The sequence below is a fragment of the Protomyctophum parallelum genome (assembly GCF_964188405.1).
Source record: "Protomyctophum parallelum genome assembly, chromosome: 1".
In the NCBI taxonomy this organism is placed as follows: domain Eukaryota; kingdom Metazoa; phylum Chordata; class Actinopteri; order Myctophiformes; family Myctophidae; genus Protomyctophum; species Protomyctophum parallelum.
In genome coordinates, this window is record NC_139697.1 from 92887875 (window position 1) to 92906969 (window position 19095).

At 45.3% G+C, this 19095-nt stretch overlaps 1 protein-coding gene across 2 annotated transcripts in view; it reads right to left on the reverse strand.

Annotated features, from left to right (window-relative positions):
* Nucleotides 1-309: 309 nt before the first annotated feature.
* gemin5 (gem (nuclear organelle) associated protein 5) overlaps nucleotides 310-19095 on the reverse strand; it is a 31985-nt gene continuing 13199 nt past the window's right edge. For both annotated transcript variants that reach the window (XM_083772548.1, XM_083772549.1), the window contains 17 exons: nucleotides 16070-16209; nucleotides 13965-14136; nucleotides 12641-12775; nucleotides 11735-11845; nucleotides 11065-11121; nucleotides 10007-10135; nucleotides 9818-9913; nucleotides 9041-9178; nucleotides 8783-8930; nucleotides 7704-7823; nucleotides 6842-7052; nucleotides 5944-6219; nucleotides 5222-5378; nucleotides 3529-4412; nucleotides 3014-3153; nucleotides 2531-2621; nucleotides 310-2227 (listed from right to left, as the gene is read on the reverse strand). In XM_083772548.1, the coding sequence (XP_083628674.1) occupies nucleotides 2063-2227; nucleotides 2531-2621; nucleotides 3014-3153; nucleotides 3529-4412; nucleotides 5222-5378; nucleotides 5944-6219; nucleotides 6842-7052; nucleotides 7704-7823; nucleotides 8783-8930; nucleotides 9041-9178; nucleotides 9818-9913; nucleotides 10007-10135; nucleotides 11065-11121; nucleotides 11735-11845; nucleotides 12641-12775; nucleotides 13965-14136; nucleotides 16070-16209 (3170 nt within the window). In that variant the 3' untranslated portion in view covers nucleotides 310-2062. The remainder of the gene's footprint in view (nucleotides 2228-2530; nucleotides 2622-3013; nucleotides 3154-3528; nucleotides 4413-5221; nucleotides 5379-5943; nucleotides 6220-6841; nucleotides 7053-7703; nucleotides 7824-8782; nucleotides 8931-9040; nucleotides 9179-9817; nucleotides 9914-10006; nucleotides 10136-11064; nucleotides 11122-11734; nucleotides 11846-12640; nucleotides 12776-13964; nucleotides 14137-16069; nucleotides 16210-19095) is intronic.

A 19095-nucleotide genomic window follows, 5' to 3' on the forward strand; every position in this document is an offset into this window, starting at 1 on the left:
ACATATTGATGTGAATAGTCTGTTCAGAAGTTTTAGTGCACTAGTTAAAAACATTTTAAAACCAATTTAAAAAAAAACATACATGTATGTTTAACAATAATTGTCAACAATCTGCAAAAGCATGAGGAGCATATGCACTGTTCATTTCACAACTTCCTTTGCTCTTTCAACTTCATCCTTTATTTAGAGATATCTGCTTTCAATCTACCGGTATTGGCTTGTGTCCCGTTAGTGCTTACAGAGCAGGAATAAATACATTTAAGAATCATTTTTTAATGAACAAAGAGGCATATTCTTTTGGGTGTTCATTTTCTTAAACAAAGGATTTATTCAACATAAAGTTATGCAATACAAATAGGCCATTCTGGCGAAGTGCATCTTTAATTGAAAAACATATCCATAATATTACACAACTAGTTTTGTATTTACTTGCACATTCTTAAATCAAATACAATGAATTTTAAGGCAATAATCCAGCTTTATGATGGTCATTAACTGGATTATTCAGATGAACGCAGTATTATACAAATATACTGACATTCTTTATACAGTATAAAAAGAAAGCAAAGATTATTCCTCAAATTAGAAATTACATATATTCTTTTGTGATCATCTTCTATACTTCTCTCTCCACCTCTCTTATTTTGTTCAGAAATCAGAACCAGTATTTTATATTCAAATTATTAAATTGTTAAAGTAGTTTTAACATTTCAAATTATGCAACGTTAAACACCCAGGCCCCTATAAAAAGAAAGGAAATAAAAGACAAAGACCATTGAGTAAACTCACTTTGGTAGAGGTTTGGGTGTAGTTACCTTGTCATGATGTAACTACAATGTAGACACGAAATAAAACATAATTGCTCCATTGAGTAGAAATTATTTTTGAAGCTCCTCATTGACTTACATTGTACGCTGAAACAAAAATCACTATTTTTGTACGTAAACAAACACAAAGTTGATTCAGACCATATAGAGCATCATCAAACCCAGTGTTTTATACATGTTAACTTTTTGTTTTCCATTTTTATTAGGAAAAAAACCCGGACTGGATCCGTGGATCCAGATCTTCAAATAGTAAAATCAACCGGAAGTTAACACACTGAGCGAACAGGACGGAGTTCTCCATCGAAAATGTTCCCCCCCATTTTAGCCGACGAGATCGAAAATCTTAAAACTAACTATAACTATAACAAAAAATCTGTCCAATTCTAAGAAAAAAAGTGTTAGTTAGACACCCATCGCGGTCCCGTCGCTAGTCGCGATAGAATTAATCACACCTCCCGTTGTTGTCGATAGCCTCAAGAGTGTTTTGGCTACATCAAGCTACTTCAGCCACATCCGGGATAACATCCGGTCAATCGCTAAATGTGCTCCGCTGCTAAAAATCACTGGGCGCTATGATTTAATGCATTAAATAACCCTGGGCATTCGGGGTGTTAACATTTGTATTAAAAAAAACTAACTGGGTTTGGTGATGCTCTATATTTTCAGAATCAACTTTGTTTAACTTTCTGTGCCGCTAGGTGGTAGCATACGCACACCTAAGGAATGCCACCCGTCCGCTCTAACTCTACGGTGCTTGTTTCCTTTCAGGCTCGATGGAGCTGGATTTAAAAATCCCATAGCTGGTGGGGACGGAGGCTCTCCATAGTAACCGGAGCAATGCTAAAAGGTAAATAAACGGTCGGCGATTTCATATATGGAGTATACGGTTGTCTACGAACATACGCGTATATAGCACCAGTAGGTGCCGTTAGCCTAGCTACGTTTATGAACGTAGATGGCAGCGAAAAAGTTTAAGTTCCCTGCAGACTTGCTGCGTTTTTCTGCATTTATTATTATTATAATTATTATTTTATTTTTAAACGCAGCCAGTCTGCAGGGGCCGTTAGACATAGGATCCCCATCTCTCTCTCTCTCATGTGAGGAAGCGGTGAGAGGCTGTGTGGAGGGAGGGGGTGGTGGCGTATATCTCTCTCTCTCTCTCTCTCTCTCATGTGAGGAAGCGGTGAGAGGCTGTGTGGAGGGAGGGGGTGGTGGCGTATATCTCTCTCTCTCTCTCATGTGAGGAAGCGGTGAGAGGCTGTGTGGAGGGAGGGGGTGGTGGCGTACCTCCTGAGGAGCTCCTTGGCCTTCTCCTGCAGGGCAGGAGGCACCATGGAGGAGGTCCCACTGAGGTGGAGGAGAACCAGACAACACTCCATCACATCTGGACGAGGAAACGTCTGAGGAGACCAAAGAGGGAGTTAAGAGGATTGATTGAAAATTTGATGGACAAAATGCGCACACACACGAACATATTATAGGGCATTTGTACATATATCAGTCGAAAGGGGGGGGGGGGGGGGGGGGGGAGACAGACAGACAGAAAAGAGATGAGGCTCTCTACCCAATTCTCTCTGTCTCTCTTTCAACCACACAATAACCCAGCATTGGCTGGGTTACCGAAACCCAACATACAGTACGCCGATTGTAAGCACAAATACCCTTGGCAAGTTGAAAATCAGCGTGCGAGACATCACATGTACCTTGACTGTACTGGGCAGTTGTTCCAGTTCTCTCTTATACTCCGTCATCTTACTGGACAGAGAGAGCAGGGACTCCTGGTCAGTAGGAATGCTGGGAAGACAACACACACACACACACACACACACACACACTTCTTCAAAACAAGAACAAAGCACTTTCCATTCATACAATGAAATTCAACTCACTAATCCTACTATGCCAATGTCGTTGGGAAAGTCGTTCCGAATGTTGTTATTGTAGTTCCCAATGTTGTCCATCATTTAAAGATCGTTTAAAGATACCAATTTGTGATACTTATCTCAATTAAAAATGTGTCTTTAATCTATATTAAAAAGGAGTTTAATTTAGAGGAGTCGCTACCTCCTTTTTCTGGATCCAAGGGCGGACTTGAAAACCATGAAAGTGTTTGCCGCGCGCACACACACACACACACACACACACAAACACACAAAGTGTGTGAAATCCAGCATAAGTGTACAGACCGTGTCCCATCAGACGGTGGCTTGGTGGAGGACACGTCCACTATGGCAGACGGAGGCTGCGTTCCCAGCGGCGCTGCACTGTGGCGTGCCACCATGACACTCAGTCTGTCCTGGATGTCTGTCATCGCCCTCTGGGTGGCCTGGAAGGACAGACAGGTGCAACCGCTTCATCTAATTAACAGATTTTAATTCATTATGGGGTCTTCCAACAACAGGGCTTCCTGGACCCCGGCCTAGGGGGTCCTCAGAGGAACTACAGAAATCTCCATACATGCGCAAATCTTTGTGTGGGGAGAAACATTAGCCGAAAATAACCGAACTACAATAACGGCTCGCGCTGCGAGGCATTGTGAGCTTGTAGATTGCCAATTTTCTGAGAGTTGGTGTAGAGGGAAAAAAAGAGCAGACCAAGTACAGAGCCAACAGCCAACTTGACTAAAAAGACCCCTATTAATGAATTATTACACAATAACAGTCAATCATTGATTTGAATAGCCACGTGACGCAGCCCTCACCTGGTAGGCAGCGTGGCTCTCTGAGAGCAGCACGGGGCACGCCTCCATCCAATCCCTTCCTTCTGCGTTTTTAGCGCTCACGCACACGTCTGACTCGGACAGAGGCGCGTCTGGAGAAACCCTCTCTGATCGGTCGACGTTTGAAGTAGACACCTCCGATTGGTTGATACGGTTCTCACAGGTTGACGCCTGGTTATTAGCAGAATCACTATCTGCTGGCGGCTGGTGGCTAGTTGAATTGCTGTCGGTCGATGCCTGGTTGATAGCAGAAGTGCTACCTGCTAGTGGCTGGTGGCTAGTTGAATTGCTGTCGGTCAATGCCTGGTTGTTGGCAGAAGCGCTGTCTGCTAGCGGCTGTTGGCTACTTGAATTGCTGTCGGTCAATGCCTGGTTGTTGGTAGAAGCGCTGTCTGCTGAAGGCTGGTTGCTATTTGAGTTGCTGTTGGTCAATGCCTGGTTGTTGGTAGAAGCGCTGTCTGCTAGCGGCTGTTGGCTAGTTGAATTGCTGTCGGTCAATGCCTGGTTGTTGGTAGAAGCGCTGTCTGCTGAAGGCTGGTTGCTATTTGAGTTGCTGTCGGTCAATGCCTGGTTGTTGGCAGAAGCGCTGTCTGCTAGCGGCTGGTGGCTAGTTGAATTGCTGTGGGTTGATGCCTGGTTGTTGGCAGAAGCGCTGTCTGCTAGCGGCTGGTGGCTAGTTGAATTGCTGTGGGTTGATGCCTGGTTGTTGGCAGAAGCGCTGTCTGCTAGCGGCTGGTTGCGGTGCGTCCCTGCGGTCGTCCACCAGGTTTCATACAGTCTGTGGTAACAGATCAACGCCTGTAGGCTGACGGAAGCCGCCCCGGCCTCTTCCTGGTCCTCAGGGAGACATCTGAGAGACGCGGCACCTGAGAGACACAGTGAGACCAGCCGTTGCAGTATATTATGACCGGATTTTGGCGTTCACAAAATGCCTCTTTACAATGGGCAAAAGTGACGCCATTGGTTTCTACAGATCCACCATCTTTCTACTGTATATGCGGTCCAGAAATGCAACCGGTGTGGAATGCTATTGGCTGCAAACGCGGCGAGGGCGGTTCTTCACTCGGTAGAACCAGTAGAAAGCCAAGAAACAAACCCTACTTGATCATTCATTTTAAAATTAATGGGACCATAATTTATTAAACGCATATCATGATGATTAAAAAAATAAAAAAAGAGAAAGAGATTTGGTTCCTAAGAGATTGAAAACAAGGTGTTTATGAAAAGGTTTACTACGGTAATAAAATCAAGTGTAAAGTTTGCCCAAAACCTCACTGAGATTCATTGAGAATTGCAAACGATAGAAGGTAAAATAGCGACTTATAATAAATGATGATAAAAAAAAATAGCGACTTCTGCTGGTCCATTAACCCATTCTGACCTGAGATCAGATTCTAAAAACGTCTTCTACATCCTGACAGTTTTCTGAAAAAGCTATGTTTCTATGTCAGTCGTTCTGCTATTTTTCAATAGCTAAAGCATAACATAATGCTAACACCAAAAGGGGTTCCCGCCCCAAAATGGGTTAATAGGAACAGCAGGCTGAACGAGAACCTTGGAAATGGGGTTAAATTCCAGCGAACGGAGTTTACCCCCTGGTGGTAAAGCTGTGTGTGTGTGTGTGTGTGTGTGTGTGTGCGTGCACGTGCGTGCGTGCGTGTGTGTGTGTGCTTACCGTCAGGAAACAGCAGCATACAGAGGGCTGAACACAAACGGAAATGTTCGCTGGTCCCAGACACAGCCTGCCACAGCGATGTCACTTCCTCTACGCAGTCACACAGCAATAAGCTGACCACAGCCTGAGACACACACAAGGACACACACCACAACACCTGAGAGACAGAGAGAGAGGTCCGTGTTAAAATCATAATGTACCGTTTATATATATTCACATCGTTATTATAATTATGTTGCGTTTAGTAATGTCGTAAAAAGGCAATTTGTTTGTCCGTTGGAGGCAGTGGTTCTGAAGGTCTTGCCCCGAAATGCCCCACATTGACATGTACCGTAATTTCCGGACTATAAGCCGCACCTGAATATAAGCCGCACCAGCCAAATTTAGGGAAAATCCCATATACAAACCGCACCGGACTATAAGCCGCACCGGACTATAAGCCGCAGCTACGTTAGCTCAGAGCCTGAGATGGCTCTGCGTTAGCTGTAAAAATCCATATATTAGCCGCACCGTTGTATAAGCCGCAGGGTTCAAATCATGGGTAAAAAGCCGCGGCTTATAGTCCGGAAATTACGGTATATGAAAGGATGGCAGGGATCCACCATAAGAGATGTACTGTATCAGTAATGGATTACAAAAAAATAATCCCCTTTAAGCATTTTAAACTGGATCTCAAATGAACCTCCCCACTTCGAGAGGCACTGCTCTGGCAGATGTCCTACCTGTTTGAGAGGGAGGTTGGGGCTGGGCTGTGGGTTCTCTACAGCCTTCAGCTCCTGCAGGAGTCTCCTGAGCGTCTCCTTGTCCGTCAGCTCCTCCGAGACGCTGAACTCCTTGGCCCACACCTCCCTGATCCTGTGCCGCAGGCCGCGGGCGGCGCCGGGCGGCTCGCAGCTCTGAGACCAGGGGTGCGCCGAGGTGCAGGACCACGGCAACACTCTGCAGTCGGACAGCGTCAGGGTCAGAAGCTCTGCGACGCTGAAATACAACCTGTGGACCTGGAAGACAGCAGAGAGGAGAGGTTCCTTTGTGTTCTCATGAAGGCTATTCGTTTGTCCAGCTTAAGAACAGCCAAACAGCCATACACACGCAGGCACGTGAGGCGGCTGTATGCCTCACAGTTCTACTGCTCAGCCAATCACATTCGGAGGACGCAATAGAGGTATCGGCCAGGCCAGGAGTTCTGTGTCCAGCAAATCTCAGACGTTTGTCATAACTGCATACTGATTTTCTATAGTTCATTCCAATCGGCTATGATTAAATTAATTTGCGAAAAGAAATGCTGCAAAACATGAATGATGAAGCCCACATTGATGGGCAATCGGGCATTTGAACAACAAATACTACACATGTCACCGTTTGTTGCAGAAACATGTTTTCTGCCTTACCAAAGTGGGTGCAAATGATCTCTAGACAATGCCCGTCAAAAGGTGTCATATGTCATGCGTCATCTTAAAAGACGTCACATCAATGCGTTGCAAGCTTGCCGATTCTCGAAAAGTTTGAAAATCAATAATTTTGTTTGTTGCGACCCTAATCACACTGATCACATGTCAAAGGCACGATGAACATAATTGTGAACGTAATCGTTGGTTCCAGCACTAGCACCGTTGTACTGACCAGCAGGGCGTCCTCTGTGTTCAGAGCTCGTTGAGCGGCCAGCCAATCGTCGTCCGCCGCCAGGTCTTTGGCCAATCGGAGGCAGAGGGAGGCGGCCAGCCCCGCCTCCCCGCTGAGCCTGGCCACGCCCGCCGCCGTCTCCAGGGACAGAGCGTCGCTCTTCCTGGACAGAACTTTGGCCGCGTCGAAACCAGCGCCAGCAGCCAGGTAACTGAGGAGGAATATGTATCATTCATATATAATATATATACAGTATATATATATATATATATAGTGGTTCCCAGACATTTCAGGTTGAGGCCCAAAAGAGAGATTAGACGTTTGCGCCTGGACCCAGACTGGTGGAAATCTACAAGCGCACAGATCTAAGAGCGCGCAGATCTACAAGCACACAATGCGCCGCTTTTCACCACGTTGCGAGCTTGTAGGTCGTCTAATTCCACTACTTTTTAATAATTTTTATTCATCTTATTATTTTTTTTATAGAATTTCTTAGATTTGTTTGTCAGTTTTAAAATGTATGAAGATATTTAAAATGTCTTTATTTAATTAAAACAGAAAATACACATTATGTCTAACCTGCTACATATTTATGCTATATGTAATAATTTACATATCTCAGATTTTTCTTTAGACTCGTTTCTTTCCCATGTTTTCACACTTCTTTACACCGGTAAACCTGTGCTGTGACAAATCTGCTATAATTCGAAGTGGTTAGAATCTGCCCACACTGAGATTGGGAGTTTGGTGTAGTCAATATATCTACTAAAATGATACTCAACAGTTGTGTAGCTAAAAGCATGGAAACCAAGTGTATATAATAAAAGATGAATCAGATGAATGAACCATCGTTGTTCTTTACCACTTGGCAGCAGAGGACAGATGTCCGTCCTTCTCCAGGACAGCGGCCCAGGACAAGAAGAGCTCCTTCAAAACAGGATCGTCTGGCTGCAACCGGGCCTTGGCCAGTGCTATGGCCTCCCTGATGCACACGCACACGCACACGCACACGCACACACACACACACACACACACACACACACACACACACACACACACACACACACACACACACACACACACACACACACACAGAGGGACACACACACACACACACACACACAACTTGTGTGACTGAAGTGAGGGGCGCTCTTATCATACATCATCACATTCCGTGCTCAGCAAATCAAATCATCACATTCCGTGCTCAGCAAATCAAATCATCACATTCCGTGCTCAGCAAATCAAATCATCACATTCCGTGCTCAGCAAATCAAATCATCACATTCCGTGGTACAAGCACACACACAAAGCTGTGCAAAAAAAAAGTATAGAACATGATTGAAATACTTGATTATCTATGACATGATTATAGAAAATGGATTGGCATTGGCAATTAAAAAAATGTAATAATATATATTCAAAGATTTGAAGCACATTTTCATGATTAAAAAAAAGCAGACCTACAAGTTCATAGCGCGGCACTCTGTGTCACGCTATGAGCTTGTAGATCTGCTATTTTTCAATAGCTAAAGTATAACATAATGCTTTAAAACCCGCCCAAAATGGGTTAAAGGACCACTTCACCACTTTTCAACCTATCTTCATATAATAGGTCCTCACTAATAATCATGATAAAATGGCACGATTCTTTTCTACTCAGTCTGTGTCTCATAGGAGGGCTGTGGGCAGTTTAGCAAACCGTCTTCCAGTGACATCATCATTAGGCAGATTCTTTTTTAAACAAGATTTTTTTTACAAAAATGTTTAGATTTGTATTATCGTGAGAACGATGGCTTCCATTTTCGCATTGCAACTTTTCAGGACTATAAAGCATGCAGTTTTTATTAGCTTGTATTCCCCATCGATGATGTCACTGGAAGAAGAAAGTTCTTGACCAGTAGAGTAATTTGAAAAATTAAAATAAGACGGTAGGCATACCTGTACAGCTTGTTGCATTGCAGCAGATCTATGGCCGGGTACACTCTGTTGATGGACAGCAGGTGCGAGGCTGCTTTCAGGTGCTGCTCCTGCAGACACAGCTGTTTGACATAGGCCTCCACCGTCCTGGACCACACCTGGTACCCCGCTGCAATCACATCACATGTTACTGTACACCTGGTAGCCCGCTGCAACACATCACATGATATCCTGTACACCTGGTACCCATTTAGGGGCAGCGGGTGCAATGTAACTCACCCATGGGGGCGAGGGACAGCAGGTGGTCACTGAGCTCTCCCCGCTCGGTGGCAAGCTGCAGCGCCCCCTGGAGGTCTCCGCTCCACAGTCGCAGGTAGGGGATGGAGTCGTAGTGAGCTGCCTCCGCGTGGCCCTCCTCTGTCACAGGCAAGGTTACAATTTTCTGTGTTAGTTTTAGTTCGTTTTCGTTGCAGGTTTGCTGTTTTTTTTTTAAATTAACACTTCATTTATTTTAGTTGTTATTAGTTTTAGTATTTTTTTCCTGCCTGACTTATTTGTCAGGTGCAGGATTGCAGGACTCTTTTGGGTCTCGACGTGAAAACCACGGGTCGGGACCCGTTTGTGGGTTTTGCAACGATTATTTTTATGGGTTGGTAGGGAGGTTAAAGGTAGGGCAAGTGATTTTCTTTGGTTAAAATAAGTGTTAAAAAGCTCAATATTCTAATAGTAATACTCATCGCTAGAATGTTTGTTCAGTAACAGGAGTCGAGTCTCCATGTCTCTCCTGCCTTTTAGTAAACGGAAATTACATTTTCAGGTTACATTTTCAGGTTACCAATTATATACCAATAAGGAGAGGTTTCTTTCCACCCACGTGAAAATGTATGTTCTGTTTATTAAGGAGCCGGAGAGATGGGGAGACTCCTGTTACTGATCAAACACAAAAATGTGTTTAATTATAATGCATTGCAAAAGATTAACAAACAAAGATTTCTAGTTGTGAGTGATAGCAGTAGGTGTGTACTGTATGTATGTATGTAAGTAAGGTGATGGTACCTTCCTCCTGCAGCATGCGGTACAGGGCCTGTCTGTCACTGAACAGGCCCAGGTGGATGTACTCTCCCTGGCCAGGAACACAGCCACCAGGGGGCGCTAGAGACACACACAAAAACATATTATGATGATGATATTATGATGTGTGTGTGCGTGTGTGTGTGTGCGCGTGCATGTATGTGTGTGACTCACGGTGCGTGTGTGTGAGAGCGGCCAGTGTCAGACAGTCTTGTAGCTGCAGGTCTCGGGGTCGGTGGTCCATGGACGTACTGAGAGGAAGCATAGAGCGAAGCCTCCGTTTCTTCAGCGACGTCACCACGTCTGGACGGAGACACACGGACAAACATCAACCCACGTACACAAAAATTTTGCATTTATATAGCGCTTTCATCCAAATGGCTTCACATAGATTGTGCATTACATTCACAAATTATACATTCACACGCGGAATGGCAGAGGAAACGATGCAAGGCAACGACCTGCAGATCGGGAGCAATTTGGGGTTCAGCGTCTAGGACACTTTGACACTAACTCTGCTAAATATGATGCTAAACAAATTCAAGAGCAGCTAAAAGTCCTGCAGCCTGAGAGCCTTGGTCATTCCAAAGTGTCACATGGAAACTAATCTCTCACAGATTGTGCTATACATCAGCATTACTGCCTTAAACATGTAAATGTTGTTGTTAGTAGGAATGAACAGAGAAGCCCCCAGGAGGAAGCGCACTAAGAAACGGGAGGAGCCAAACCGAGTTCCTGTTTTACACAAAAGGGAGGTGGTGGAGGGAGGTGGCACGCCGTCTGAAGGTGACTGGAGCCACGAGAGGCACCGACGAGCAAGCGGAGGTGAGCGAGTCGCCGTGGCGATAGTGGTGCATACATCGATATGGCAATATATCGATCGAAAATAGGTGAATCGATCGAGAGGCTGCTGTCGACACGGCAATAAACGGCATAAATTATCTTGAGCAACTCGCTCCCCTTGCAAGTTGCAATGCAATCCCTTCCCTGACCTCTTGTTAGGATGTTTATACATTTTATTTTAATTTAAATATCTCTGTGGGCCTGAAAGTGTTTTATTGTATTTGTCCAACATGGTCATTATTTTGAATAAACGTATAATCGATATATCGTATATATCTATCGTGAGATTGCAAGCAATCTCCACCACTACGTGGCGAGCGTTGCGAAGTCACCTTCAGCCGGCTCAGCACTGTCCGAGTTATAGAATCATAAATCGCCACATACAGTACCTGGTCTTTCTTTGGTCTTTGAAGTTGTAGAGGACTTTCTGACTGTATCAGCACTTGCTGGAAGCGCACGCACGCGGAAAGACACAGACACACACACACACACACACACACACACACAGACGCACACAATGCCAGTTAATTCCACCACACCTACACCTGTCTGTGTTGCCACTGCTGTTGGAGCGTATATTCATATGGTCATATTTTTGATGCGCGGCCAAGCCAGCGTCGCTGCCACTCAAGTGACTACTAGCCTACTAGGCAATCACAATGCTTCTTTTCCGGGACTCATCAATTCAACCCATGGAGCTTTATTGACGTGAGAAACACGTTCTGTGACTCAGACGGAAGCTTGGCAATCTTCCACATGCGTCACAGAAGCTTGCCTTTCCTCGAGATACAGACACCCCAGAGCCGAAGAAGGTCGTCTACCTTTCTATGTCTATGTCCAAACAGTTATATTTCAGGAAATGGAACGGAAACGTCAGGAAACAGTGACAATATCAGATCTACAAGTCCACAAGGCGTTGCGTTGTGAGCTTGTAGATAGGCTAACTTTGTTGAATCTCAGCCCGGACCACTCCGTATTACAATAACAAACTGAAATCGAAAACAAAAAAACAATATAAATATAAAACACGCAACACTGTAAGAGCCTTGGTGCCGTTACCCGGTAGAGAGACAGGAAGAGGAAAGCTGCTTCTCTTCTCCTCTTCATCATCTTCATCAGAGGGCTCCTGTCTTGCCGGTAGCGAGCTCTCTGCTCCTCTTCCTCCCTTACCTAAAAGAACACATCTTTTTGCTACATTTGCTTAATTTTACAAATTTTGTGGATGCTTTTTACCGCTTTTTCCTCCCCGATTCAGTTGTTATGCCAATTGATTCCTCCCCATCCCTCCAGAACACATCCTGCTGACAGGTGCGTGATTATGAATCCTACCACAGCTCTAGGATAGACCTGTCTGGTTGGCTCCCGGGCAGGCAGTTTTACTGAGGTTATAGTTTAGGTATCATTTTACTGAGGTTAGGTTTAGGCATAGTTTTACTGAGGTTAGGTTTAGACCCCTTTTACACGAGAACGGTGTTCATAGAAAACGGCAAAATAAAGTATCGTTTGCGGGTGTCCTTTTAGACGAGAACAGCGTTTTCGGGGGGTGAAAACGTAACAAATTGAAAACACTCTCCAGAGTGGAAATCTCATTAAGATTTCCTTTAATGTAGGAAAAGAAAATGTTTTTTTTTACTCGAGCCGTGACCCATAGAAATTGGTCCGTGACCGACAAATGGGTCCAGACCCAATGGAAAGTGCAGTCAAGGAACGTTTATGCATGCACTATGCAAACTCTTAATTTCCAGACATGTAAAGGACCCCCAAATTGACACTCATTAGCCTCGTGGACCCCCATTTGAAAAGACCCCCAATTTGTATTGTAAAATCTATGTCAATTTAACTCTGAGAGTGTACAATGGAGCCAAATGGACCCTACCGGCTCACACTCTCAGAGTTACAAACCCATGAGGGCGGACCCCTGGGGGTCCGCAGAACCACTGGGCTCGTGAATGAAGTGGTTCTTACCCGTGCTGTCTCCATTGACAGAGGGAACTGGGCTCGGCACGGAGCCACCCCCTCCTGCCCCAGACGCTCCCGATTTCTTCTTCTTCGCTTTGCTTTTGGGTTTCTGTTTGTCCCTCAGGTTTGCAATCTTATTCCCTGAGAGCAGTGTTGGAAGAAGAACAAAGACGTTTCAGTTAGGCATATAGCTCCCCAACGTTCCTTTTTCTGTACGGCATTCGCCAGAAATAGTCGATCTACAACTATGAGTAGATGAATACAGTACGCCGGAAGCCCCCCCCCCACCCACCTCTCAACGACCCCTGTGTGTCCCCAGACCCTATACTACCTTGAGAACCACTGACTGCCCCAAGGCGCTGTATAGAGGGTATGCGCATGCTTAACCCATTCTGACCTGAGATCAGATTCATGCGAGGTTTCCACTGGACACACACTGGTCTGATGAACCCATTCTGACCTGAGATCAGATTAAAAAAATGTCAGTCGTTCTTCGATTTTTCAAAAATAGCAGACCTACAAGCTCGTAGCGCGCCACTCGGTGGCGCGCTATGAGCTTGTAGATCTGCTATTTTTCAATAGCTAAAGCATAACATGATGCCAACACCAAAATGGGTGCCCGGTCAGAATGGGTTAAAGTGAATAGCACATCGAGTGGCAAAGCAACATGCAAAGTGAGTTTAACATTGTTTAAATGTTGTTTAATGCAATCAGATAGGACTTTTCTGTGTGGATGTATGGGCTGTCGGGGCCAGGAAAGTAGTTTTTTGCCACTCAGTAGTAGGCGTTCCTGCATAACTTCCTGGTTTGATGATGATGTCGTCACGCGCATACCCTCTATTGGAGAAATCATGGTGAAACAATTCTTATCTCGTAGTCGTGTTGTAGTGAGTGACAGTTGTTTACCAGTAGATGGCACTGTCACACTCCCATTGTTATTCCTCTCTGCTCGCCTCAAAATTGTGCACGCGCGTGTGTGTGTATTACAGTATATGTGGTTGTGAAGGCCAAATGTGCCAAAAAGTAGAAAGAAAACGTTCCCAGTTCCCAGTCCAAAATTGTTGTTTGTTTAAATACACAATTAGCACGGAAAAGTACAAAGACATGCACATCCAACCCAAACTTGGGCAGGTGCTGAGCGGTGAGCAGCATAAAGCACAATGCTGTCTGAGGAAGAGCATTGTGCTCAAAACGTCAGTCGTCTTATTGTGCAAATAAAGGCACTTTTCACAGCATATCGGAGCCCACAGTGTGCAAGGCGGGTCTTCATTTTTGATCTAAATACACTATTAGGTCACACCCTCAGCTAACATGACCGGTCGGTCATCACCTTTAGGTGGCGCTGTGAACTCCTGCTGCGACACCCTCCACTCCTGCACGGTGAAGTCGTCAGCTCCAGTCCAGACCACGTCGGGGTCCACAGGAGACCAGTCCACGCACAGCAGACGACCCCGGTGGTCCCGGTAGTTACACACACCTGTCTCCTGTTGCACGTCCCACACCTGGCACAGGAGAACACACACACGCCGTTTTCAATTGTGGTCCCAGACATCATGAACATTTGTGGCCAAATTTGACTGAGGGACTGCCATTGGATTTTTTTGAATTTTCGTTTTACATATATCATAATCATGGCTTCAAATTGACATTGGTTGTTCAGTTTGACCCACCAGTTTTGGAGATATGGCTTATAGAGTAATGTCTTGCAGAAAACAGCGTGTTGAGAAAACGGGCTTGAAAGGTTCACTTCTGTGATCTCCAACATTACACCTAGCTACATGTTTAAGCATTTATTTCATATTTGTTGATTTCAGCTCTGATACTCAGACATGCTCTAGTATGTGAATAGTCTGCCTGTGATTAACTCATTTTGGATAAAAATAAAATAAAATAAAATAAACGTTTTTCTCCTCTAGTGAAAAGCTGGAAGTTGTGCGATGGCAGGCTCTCAGTCAAATCTGGTCACATTTTTTCCCATATATTATTTCCAGGAATTCCATGACCGTGTCGGGAACCCTGGACACTGACCTGAGCGGTACTGTCGTAGCAGACAGTGACCAGGCGTGCTTCGTGGTGGGTTAGGGTTAGGCTTACACTGACCTAGGGCTGACCTCGATTAGTCGAATAGTCGACTAATCGATCGGAACGGGTCTCAGTCGACTGACCACCTCTTAGTCGATGTTCATCATGTTTTTGCCCCAAAAAATTGTATATAAATTCCTGAGCGGTACCGTCGTAGCAGACAGTGACCATGCGTGCTTCGTGGTGGGTTTGGGTTAGGCTTACACTGACCTGAGCGGTACCGTCGTAGCAGACAGTGACCAGGCGTGCTTCGTGGTGGGTTAGGGTTAGGCTTACACTGACCTGAGCGGTACCGTCGTAGCACAGTGACCAGGCGTGCTTCGTGGCGGGTTAGGGTTAGGCTTACACTGACCTGAGCGGTACCGTCATAGCAGACAGTGACCAGGCGTGCTTCGTGGCGGGTTAGGCTTACACTGACCTGAGCGGTACCGTCGTAGCAGACAGTGACCAGGCGTGCTTCGTGGCGGGTTAGGGTTACACTGACCTGAGCGGTACCGTCGTAGCAGACAGTGACCAGGCGTGCTTCGTGGCGGGTTAGGCTTACACTGACCTGAGCGGTACCGTCGTAGCACAGTGACCAGGCGTGCTTCGTGGCGGGTTAGGGTTAGGATTACACTGACCTGAGCGGTACTGTCGTAGCATAGTGACCAGGCGTGCTTCGTGGTGGGTTAGGGTTAGGCTAGCCTCGATACCCAGGCTTTCATTTCGTCTGCGCGAAAGATGAAAGCCTGGAAAAAGCCGTGGGCTGAACCAGTCTAAAAGTGGGAGTCAACCCTTCCGGGTGGGCGTCGCTCTAAATGATGTGACGTAGCGCTGCACTAGGGGGGAGAGGAGGGGCCGGGGGTGAGGGACAGATTGATGAGATCCAATCAGGGTGCGCGCATTTCTGAGGCGCGACCCGCCCCTCTAGACCAGAAATGTCTCTGCTTAGGTCAGGCTAGGGTTAGGCTTACACTGATCTGAGCGGTACCGTCGTAGCACAGTGACCAGGCGTGCTTCGTGGTGGGTTAGGGTTAGGCTTACACTGACCTGAGCGGTACCGTCGTAGCACAGTGACCAGGCGTGCTTCGTGGTGGGTTAGGCTTACACTGACCTGAGCGGTACCGTCGTAGCACAGTGACCAGGCGTGCTTTGTGGTGGGTTAGGCTTACACTGACCTGAGCGGTACCGTCGTAGCAGACAGTGACCAGGCGTGCTTCGTGGCGGGTTAGGGTTACACTGACCTGAGCGGTACCGTCGTAGCAGACAGTGACCAGGCGTGCTTCGTGGTGGGTTAGGGTTACACTGACCTGAGCGGTACCGTCGTAGCACAGTGACCAGGCGTGCTTCGTGGCGGGTTAGGGTTACACTGACCTGAGCGGTACCGTCGTAGCAGACAGTGACCAGGCGTGCGTCGTGGTGGGGGCTCCACGCCAGCCCAGTGACCTTGGCGGTGTGACCCGCCAGGCTCCTGTAGGGCTCTGTGATGACCACAGCACTGGCTGGAGGCTTCTCTGTGGGACACATAAAAAATTAAAAGGTGTCTGCGCATTTCTAAAGTTACAATTTAACATTTTAAGACCTTTTACATAAGAAAGAGGTAAACATTGTGAAAATAGCCCATCTACAAGCTTGCAACGCCTCAGGTGTTGGGAGTTTGAAGTTTGTGCTTGCCAGTGTGGGAGATCCCTAGTTCAAATATGGATATAATACTGTATGTTTTTGGGGGGGTCTGAAAGGTTTGGGAACCCTTGCTGTAAGCGATACCAGTGAAAGTGACTTTGTGGTTGAATTTGATACACCTTAAGGTCTGTATCATGAACAATATGTATACCAGCTGTTATGCTCATGCACTTTATGTCTAAACCTCATGCACACACTGGACGGATGGACATGGATTGTGTAAATACTATAGTTTGATTCTTTCTTGTTTTTTTTTCCCTTGATGCACAAACCCTGTTAACCGTGCTCACCTTTTATTCTAATAATAGCAACACTACGAATGAAAACTACAAATATTACAAATAAACAATCATGTAATTGCTACATCATGTTTCTCCCCAAACAAGCGAGACCAATGAGGGATCACACAAAATAATTAGCTTCAACTTTGTTGCCAGGTGGACAACATTTTGCACACCTGTGCACAGGGGAAATAATGTGTTCATCACAGGGGAAATAATATTATGTTCTTCTAAAGAACACACATAAATAATTTGTAAAGAGCAACCTCAGAGAACTCTTACTTTGAATTGCTGTCAAACATCTACTTTTAACAGCACTTTTTCATTCTTCTTTGGATGGATACATTAAGCGAGAATAATGTCGGTATACTGTCAGGCAGAAACCTTGTATCTCCATATTTCAACTTTCGACAAATGCTTCTTTGTAAAACAATGTCCTACTTTGTCATCCACAAGCATCGTGACAAAGAAGAGAAAATATAGCAGTTTTCGCAATATCACAACGCATGTTGTGAACTTATAGATCTGCAATTGTTGCTATTTTTTAACCATTTTGAAAGTGAAAGGCTAAAATAATGACTACAATGCATTAATTGGAGCACAGCCACCCCCACCCCCCGCCCCCCTTGCCTGAAAAGTATCCGTTTTGGACATAGTCCTACAAGGTTTCATGGATGAAATATGATATGATCCTCAGTGTGAGTCATAGTCATAAGCCTTTGCAGTTTCAGCAGAAAACGGACAAAGTGTAAAGCCAGCTAACGATCCTAGAGAGTAAGGGCCGATTCATACTCCTTTTTTAGAGACGAATAAAAGTCGCTTCGGCGCTGTAGAGCCTACAATGTGACATCATTTGAGATTCGGGGGCACGGGTACCGTCCTAAAGTCGGCTCTTCGGTGCTACTGAAATTTTCTGACGAGCCGAAATCATTTATATTTGTATGAATTGGCCCTAAATAGTATGCACTAATCAGGAGATGAGGGGCACGTCACAACAAGGTCCTGTGGACCCCCTGTGGACCCCCCCTACAGTGATGGACAATAACGGAGCACATCTACTTGAGTGTACCGCACTTAACACATTTTTTTGGAGTGTATGGATACTTTCACTCCACTCCACTCCATTTCAAAGACACATATTGTACTTTGTATTGTACCTACATTTCTCGGAAGGGAGAAAAGTACGTTACGCATACTGTATGCTGTTGCATCACGCCTGTAGAGGGTATGCGTGGGACATCATCATCATCATACCCGGAAGTTATGTGGGAACGCCTAACGAGTGGCAAAAACTAGTTTCTGGCCTCGACAGCCCACACATCCAAACAGAAAAGTCCTATCTGATTGAAAATAAACACCGTTAAACTCACTTTGACACTCACGTTATGCGTGCGCATACCCTCTATTGTGTGCTTGTAGATCCACCATTCTCACAATTGTTTACATTATTTTTGGGGATTTTTGTCTTTTTAAAGCAAAGACCTTTCGAAACTTGAAATGATTGTTCACCCCCCTAAAACACTTATTTTCTATCACACCCCATGAAGCCTTGAATTCATTATTTTGTATTGCATTCCTAAGACAATACAATACTTTTCCAGTAGGAGACTATAGAGCACCGAAGTCTGACGTCACTTTCAGTAGAGGGCGTCAGTCGCCAGGTTCATGTATTTGTTTAGTTGCATTGAAATCCCCATTGAGGCGATTTTAGATCGCCTCATATAACAACTGTGTTTGAAAAATAAACATGTCACCCCGGCCGCTTCACTCATATGGATATGAAGAACCAACTGACTGAGAGAAAACACTAATGTTACTGCTGCTGAATTAGTTACATTTTCGCTAGAAGCAGACTGTATCATATATGAGTGACTGACTGTTGCAAACGATACAGAGACACCTCCCTGACAATAACGCAGAGACAGCTTGTTTATTTTTGGACCACAACGCTTATAGTAGACGATATTAAGATCACCCCATGTTATACTCCATAGAGAAATTACTTCCGCGAACCAGGGGAATGGAAGGGATGAGCGAGTTACGTCAGGACTTCGGTGCTCTATTGAGACTCTTTGATTCTCCTACCAGAGTCTCCGACGGTCATCAAAATATGTGGCTTAGAAATTTGACAAAAACTACAAAATCTCCATGACATGTGAGTAATCGTCTCGAGAGTGGGGGAAAAAAATCATTGCGGGGGTGAACTCTCGCTTTAACCCATTCTGGGCGGGAACCCCTTTTGGTGTTTTAACTAAGCATTATGTAATACTTTAGCTATTGAAAAATAGCAGACCTACAAGCTCATAGCGCGCCACTCGGTGGCGCGCTATGAGCTTGTAGGTCTGCTATTTTTGGAAAAATCGTGAAAATGTGGCACAACTCTTTGAATATATATTCTTTCAGAAGACATTTTTTCCCCCTTTTTTTTTTACATCA